Below are 6,890 nucleotides of genomic sequence, written 5' to 3'. Positions count from 1 at the left end.
CACAGTCACGAGCACGCAGGCACTGCCCCCCACACGCTCGTGCCCACGTGCGCACTCACACAGCACAGACCCCGACGCGCTGGCACCCTCACCCGGGAAACTTCGCGCGCGCACACTCGCAAAGCGCCTGGCGCCACCGGGAACCAACTGTGAGAACTGCCCGGTGCTCCCCAACTCCTCCCCGCACCCCTCCTGCCCGGGGCCGCACGGAGCCCACGGCGCCCACTCCCTCGCTTTCTCCTTCCTTCCCTCCGGAGTCTCAGGACCCGTCCACCCGCCTAGTTGCCATGGCGACACCGGCTCGCTCCCCAGGTCCCCGGAGCATCCTCCCGCCCCTCCCCCGCTTGGGGCCTGGAGAGCCGCAGTGACCCTTGCGGGATGCAAGGCTGGGAGGTGTGATCCGCCTGCGGTCGCAGCCTGGGATCTGGGCGCCCCCAGCCCAGCGGGGGATTTCAGGCGGAGGGAGGAGACGGAGGGCTGCGGCTGGGGCTTTCCCACGCCTCCTCCCTTTGGCTGTTCAGGTGTCCCTGCTGGTGACCCGATCCTCCCCCGAGGGCGGGTGTCCCTTTCGGAGGGAAGGCGTCCCCTTTGGAAATGCACCGCCCTCACCGACCCTCCACCCCCTCCAGGCCCGTCCCCGCCAGTCGCGTCCCTCGGGGTGGTGCGGAGGGGCACGGGCTGCTCCGAGCCCCCAAGCGCTGCAGCCTTTCCCCAGCCGCCTGCCTTTCTCACCTGCCGCCTGCCCGCCTCACTGCAGCCTTTGATCTTTGCTCTCCTTTGCCCCAAACGTGCCATCCCCCAAAGTCAAAGTCCTCACAGTGGCTTCCAAGGCCCTTCAGCCCAAGACCCTGACTTCTCTCATCTCCTCGGGGGCTCCTCTCGCTGGCTCTCGGGAGTGTCACGTGCAGTTTCTAGAACACACCTGGATCTCTCAGGCCACCCGACCTGGACTCATAGGAGCCCTTCCTTCAGGGGTCACTCTGGCTCACCTCTTCCCAGGAGCCTTCCGGAACAGCCCCTCTGCCCAGCGTCCAGTGCCGGCTCAGGCTCAGTCTGGCCAAACGGTTTGTCCTGCCTGCACTGAGTTGCTGGGCCTGGCACTAAGCTGGCATCGCTGAATGTTGTGATTTAAAAGAGAAATGTGGCTGCACAACGATGTGAACTGTCTGCTTGAAAATGTTAAGATCCATTGTGATGTGGCCTTAGTCGGTTTGGCTCAGTGGCTAGAGCTTTGGCCTGTGGGCCAAAGGGTCCCGGGTTCAATTCCAGTCAAGGGCACGTACCTTGGTTGCAGGCTTCTCCCTGGTCTGCATGCAGGAGGCAACCAATCAATGTGTTTCTCTGACACCGATATTTCTCTCTATCTTTCCCTCTCTCTCCCATTCTCCCCCAAAACTAATGAGAAAATATCCTCGGGTGAGGATTAACAACAACAACAAAAAAGATCTATTGTGATGTGTATTTTTTAAACACACAATTTTTGAAAAGAGAGAAATACAGTCAAACTAGAAAGATAGCACTTGTCATCTATCAAATCATGAAATTCAAAGCATCGGTTAACACGCAACGTTGATGAGGCCGTGGGTAACGGACAGCACCTGTGGAGGCCAGGCTGATGGTGGCACCAAAAGGACAAATACATAGACTATTTGACCCAGAAATGCCACTTCTAGGATTTTGTCATCTATATATACATGCTGGTCCCACGAGCAAAATAATAGAAATTCAAGGTTATTTGCAAAAGATATGGAGCAACCTAAAGGTCCACGAGTAGGGGACCAGCTCAATCCACTACGACACAATTTCACACAATGAAATAGTGTGCAGCCCTGGCAAAGAGAGGCCCTTATGTGCTTGTACAGAATCGCCTTCACAGTCTCATATTAACTGGAAAAAGTAAGGTACAGAATAGCACGTATGGAATGCTTCCCTTTGAGGGGGGCAGTTTATATGTGCATAAATTATCTCTAGAAGGCTGCACAAGAAAGTGGTAACTACAGTGCCCTCTGAGGAGGTAGCCGCGAGGTAGGGTGAGGCACGAGTAGGAGTTATCTCCAACGTCTATCCTGCTATACCTTTTGAGTTTTGTTCCATGTGCGTATGTTTCCTATCCAAACGCATTAAAGGAATGTATTTTTCTAAGTAAAGGCAACCATTAGGTTTCCTTCAGGGCTCTCCAAGCTAAGGAAGGAGATCGGAGATCGGGCTCAGGGAGAAGCCAACATCCGGGGTGGAGCTGGTGGGCTTGGCCGGGGGCAGACCCGGGCCTGCAGTGAGGGGAGGGGCAAGTGGGCAAGAGCCTGAGAGCCCTGCATCCGCCACTGGGGTCTTCTCCAGGGGCTTGGCGCAGGCCCAGCAGAGAGCCTTGTTGAAGGGCTGAGCCCTGATGGAAAGGCTTTTCATCTGTCCATCCAGTCAATAAATATCTATCGAATCCCTACTATTTATTGTGGTGCCCTGACTATGACCAGGATCAAGCATCTCTGGTTTCACAGCCTTGTAGAGAGACAGACAATACACAGACAAGGCCCATGCAGCGAGATCGATGCGGTGACTGGGGACGGTCACAAGGTGTGGGATCTCAGTGCACTTCCCCGGGGAAGTGTTGTCTCAGCCACGACCTGGAAGATGAGAAGGCATTGGCCGGCCAAGCATGGAGCAAGAGTGTCCCTGGCAGAGGTTCATGCCAAGGCTGGAGTGTGCCAAGGAAGGGAGAGCCTGGAAAGATCCAAAGAGGGTAGGTGGACAGGGCTGGGCAAGTCTCGAAGGTCAGGGTAAGTTCAGAATCCACACAAGGAGCCACCAGAGGGTTTTAAGTAGTGGATGTGTGTTTCCCGGGTTGTTCTCACTGTGGGAAGAGGGAAGGTCAACCGGTCCACAGGCTGTTGCCATAAGCTGGGTGAGACATGGGGTTGGCTTAAATGAGGGGGGCAGAACTTCAGGGGGGAGGAAGTGGGTGGATTTGAGATTTCTGTTGGAAATCAAGCCAACAGGTCTTGATAATGGGTTTGTCAGAAGAGAGACGGGGGTGGGGTGGGGATCTGAGATGATCCCCGGGCTTTTGTGCTGAGCAGAGATCTGGAGGAGCCCCGAGACGCTGGCTGCAGTGGAAGGGAGGAGCAGGTTCGGGGGAGGAGAATCAAGAGCTCCATTTGCGATCTATTGAATCCAAGGTGTTTGGGGACATACAGAGGCATGAAGCAGGAAATCGGGTAGAGGAATCGAGCTCAGAGGAGAGGGCTGGGCTGGAAATATACATTTGTGAGTCATCAGCATATAGATGGTATTTAAAGCCATGCGACTGGATGAGATCACCTAGGGAGAGAGTATAGATAGAAAAGAGACAGTCCAAGACTGAGTGGGTTAGAGAACAAGGAGTCCCGAAAATCCGTGAGCGTGGCCGGAGCCTGGAGGCAGGTTCAGGACGCTGACAGACAGACAGACTGGATTAGAGAAGTAACCATTGGATTTGGCAAGTTATGAGGTCATTGGTGGACTTGGCAAAAGTGGTTTCAGTGGAGTGGTGGGGACTAAGAAAGGCCTGAAGGCGTTGAAAAATACATTCAACGAGGAGTAGAGACAGCAGGTATAGCCAGCCCCTTAGGTGTTGTCTGTGCTCTAATGATGTGTATCCTTGAGTTCTCTCCCCTGTGCGCCCTGAAGGCAGACAGCAGGGCCTGCTGACTTAGATCTAAGCCAAAAAGGGAGCCCAGCACACAGGAGGAGCTCGATACGTGCACTTAATCATCGGATGAGTAAATGAATGGATCATTCACTGCTTGAGTCGAAAGGGCCTTTTTGGGTAGAGAGGGCAGCTGTATTCTTTTGAGGCAATTGAGGGAATGGCAAAATCTACTCCAAAAGCTGGAGGTTCTGAACCCCCTTTCTCCCAGCTAAACCCCAGCAGCAGCTGCACATGGGGCCAGGGCCCTGGCCCAGAGCCAGGAACCAGGTTTCATCCCTGCTGCCCTTACATGCCTGTAACTGGGTAACTCGCTTTCTCTTTCTTAGGAGAGATAAGTGTAGGGAGAAGAGGCCCAGCCCTACAGGAGGCCCTCAAGGTATTAGTTTCCCCCCTCTTTCCCCCTTTTCTCTCTGGGCTTTTTTTCTTATTTGGGAAGCAGAACATGGCAAGTGCCTCCTAGTGTTGCTGTGAAGAGAGTGAGTGGGCAGTCCATGAGGGCAGGAGAGATGAGGGTGGGGACCCAGTGGAGGAGGGAGCGGACCCCACGCATGAACAAGCATCTGTGTAATAACACCAAGGAGACCCTGAAGTGTCCTTGGGCTTGGGTAGGGCGGGACACATCTGTGACAGACAGTCCCTACCTGCCAATCAGAGGGGAGCTAACTCTGAAGCAGACTGCGGCCTGCCAGAGTGAAAGTGGCTGTTGGGAAGTAACAAATAGAAGAAGGTTGGGGCCCTGGCCGGTTTGGCTCAGTGGATAGAGCATCGGCCTGCGGACTGAAGGGTCCCAGGTCAATTCCGGTCAGGGCACATGCCTGGGTTGTGGGCTCATTCCCAGTGAGGGGGGAGTTCAGGAGGCAGCCAATCAATGATGTTCCTATCTCTCTCTCCCTCTTTCCTTCTCTCAAATCAATAAAAATATATATACTTTTTAAAAAAAAGAAGAAGAAGATTGGGGACAAGAAAGGGGAAATGGGATGGCCCTTGAGGGAGACCACCCAGAGAGGGGAGCCGGCGAAAGCTCTGCATGACTGAGAGCTGCCTCGGGAGATGGGCCAGGGGACTGTCTCTGACAACCCCGTGCCTGCCATTCCCCCTGCGACGCCTTCTCCTGAGCATCTGAGGCACCTGTGGGCAGAGGGTGGTGAAGGCCTGGAGCTGGGAGCTGGGGAGCTGGGTCTTCGGGAGGAGGGAAAGCAGGCAGGCAGGCGTGGACAATGCTGCCACCTAGTGGGGAAATCTTATTATTTCTCTTGGTTCCCGGGCTGAGCAATAGGCGACAGGGCTTTGGGTGAGGGAAATGCCTGTGCTCCTGAATTTGGGGACCAGGGGGAGCCTCGGGAAGGAAAGCGCACGCCCCAGGGAAGTGTGCGCTGCCCACACTACTTTGCCCATCCGTGCCTTGGCTCCCTCTCCTGGGTGGTGAGGGCAGTTCCTACTCCACGGGATTGTGATGGTAGCTGAGTCCATCTATGTGAAGTGCTCGGCGTAGTACTGAGTGCTCAATACATGGTGGTTGATCCGAGGGGAACCGAACGTGTGTAGCCTTACCCCCTTCTACACAGAAAACCTGCGCCTTCTCTACAAACACGGTGTCCTTAGCCCCACCAAGCCCCTCCTGTTTCCACATTCTGGGGCGGCCACTGTGTACCCCAAGGGATGGGGGGCTCTGTGGGTCCCAGCCTCTCCCCTGCTGATTCCAGGGTGGCTGGGGGAGGGTTCCAAGCCCCAGCCCTTTCTCTCTCCCCTCACCCCAGAGTGTGTGGTCATAGGGCTCCGGGCTGTGACATCATAGAGCCCCAGCCCCGTCACAGGAGTGGAGAGGTCATGAGTCCGTGGCAGTGGGCGAGGGTGTGGGTGTGGCTGGTTGGGCTGGGGGCCGTGGAAGCAGGTGGGGAGTGGTGCTGGGAGCCGTGGGAAGCGGGGGAGCTTGGGGGGAGGGGGTCAGTGCCCCCTCAGGGGCTGGGAGGCCAAGCTTCGGCCTTTCTCTCTGTTCCCCACACTCTCTCCCATCCACCCCCTCCAGCGTGGGCCTTCTGGTGGAGAGTTCAGCTGAGCGTTGGGAAGTTCCTGGGACAGAATTGAGCCCCTCCATAGCCACTCAAAGGCCGTGTGGCCTGGCAGGGCCTGGGTCTGCCTCTGCCGCTTGGGGTGGGCGGGGGTCAGCGGGGCTCTTGTCACAGACGTCGCTGTGGTCCGCAGCACCCACCCCGGAGGGCGCCAGGACCTGGGCCCTGGGAGCAGAGTCTCTGCGCTTCCTGGACAGACCTGACTTCTTTGATTACCCGGACTCCGACCCAGCCAGGCGCCTGGCCGTGGCCCAGTTTATCGGCGAGAAACCCGTCATCTTTGTGAAGTCAGGTGGGGAGCAGCTTGAGAGGGGCCGCCTCCGTGTCAGAGCCTGGAGGCCGACCTCGGAGAGGAGCCCAGGCCGACGCCCCTGCCTTGTCCAGCAGGTTCCAACCCCAAGCTCTTCCATCACATCCTGGTGGGCATCCTGGTGGCGGCCTTCTTCTTCTTCCTTTTCCAGTTCTGCACACACATGTAAGGCTGCCCCCCCCCCCCCCCCCAGCCTTCCTGGTGGGAGGCCTCTCACCTCTGACCCCCATGCCCCCGCACCGTAGGAGCTGCCAGAAAGGGGCCTGAGGAGCCAGGCTGAGCGCTCAGACCCACCCTCCTCCCCTGCAGAGGAATAAAGGTTTTGCTGAGGCGGGCGGCGTTCACGCAGATCGTCTTTATTAGCGGTCTGGAAGCACCTCCCGGGGTCCCCGACCCCAGACTGGAGGAAGCCTTGGGGGGTCTGTAGCACCAGGGACATGCCAGGGCCTGAGGGCGAGTGTGCAGCCTACGGGGAGGGACCGGACCGCCCTCACCTGCCGGGATTGCTCAGCGCTGGGAAGGCGGGGGGAGAGCAGCCACCGCCCCGACAGACGAGTGAGAATGTGGGTGAATAAATAGGACCCCAGGCTGGCCCCCTGGAGAGGCGCTGCGGGCCGCCCGCCCTGAGCCGGCCCCTCCCGAGCAGGGAGCTGGGAGGAGCTGCAGCAGGGCCTCCCCACCTTCTGGTTCCTGGTCCCCTTGAGCCTCCATCAGCCTCCCCCCGCCCTCCAGCCTTACAAGGAGGGGAAGGGGCGCCCCTTCCGCTGCCCTTCGCTCTCCGAGGCCCCGGGCTGTGGTCAGAGCCGGGTCTGCGGGCGGGGCCGCG

General features: G+C 57.8%; 2 protein-coding genes across 3 annotated transcripts in view; one reads left to right on the top strand and one right to left on the bottom strand.

Annotated features, from left to right (window-relative positions):
• The first annotated feature begins 2,372 nt into the window (after nt 1-2,372).
• LOC102261148 (chromosome unknown open reading frame, human C16orf92) lies at nt 2,373-6,884 on the top strand. Of its 2 annotated transcripts, none has more exons than XM_014529825.1 (4): nt 2,373-2,899; nt 5,888-6,046; nt 6,142-6,229; nt 6,310-6,884. In XM_014529825.1, exons 1-4 carry the CDS (start codon nt 2,824-2,826, stop codon nt 6,329-6,331), a joined length of 345 nt encoding a protein of 114 aa, XP_014385311.1. In that variant the 5' UTR covers nt 2,373-2,823; the 3' UTR covers nt 6,332-6,884. The 2 variants fall into 2 exon arrangements, with proteins under 2 accessions (XP_014385311.1, XP_014385310.1); XM_014529824.1 differs by lacking the exon at nt 2,373-2,899 and adding an exon at nt 3,820-4,061.
• Nucleotides 6,799-6,890, bottom strand: part of FAM57B (family with sequence similarity 57, member B) — a 6,317-nt gene continuing 6,225 nt past the window's right edge. The window contains exon 5 of the mRNA XM_014529777.1: nt 6,799-6,855. Within this exon, the coding sequence (XP_014385263.1) occupies nt 6,799-6,855 (57 nt within the window). The remainder of the gene's footprint in view (nt 6,856-6,890) is intronic.

This window comes from Myotis brandtii, unplaced genomic scaffold (assembly GCF_000412655.1).
Source record: "Myotis brandtii unplaced genomic scaffold, ASM41265v1 scaffold698, whole genome shotgun sequence".
NCBI lineage: Eukaryota > Metazoa > Chordata > Mammalia > Chiroptera > Vespertilionidae > Myotis > Myotis brandtii.
The sequence above is the reverse complement of the archived record's forward strand: the minus strand, read 5'-3'. Positions and strand labels throughout refer to the sequence as shown.

What these genes read in the sequence shown, in the direction of transcription:
- LOC102261148 (XM_014529824.1), top strand. Translation starts at nt 3,917, where the DNA reads ATGGGGCCAGGGCCCTGGCCCAGAGCCAGGAACCAGGTTTCATCCCTG. An exon ending in CGTCATCTTTGTGAAGTCAG is followed by an intron (nt 6,047 to 6,141) that starts GTGGGGAGCAGC and finishes CTTGTCCAGCAG; the next exon opens with GTTCCAACCCCAAGCTCTTC. An exon ending in TTCCAGTTCTGCACACACAT is followed by an intron (nt 6,230 to 6,309) that starts GTAAGGCTGCCC and finishes CCCGCACCGTAG; the next exon opens with GAGCTGCCAGAAAGGGGCCT.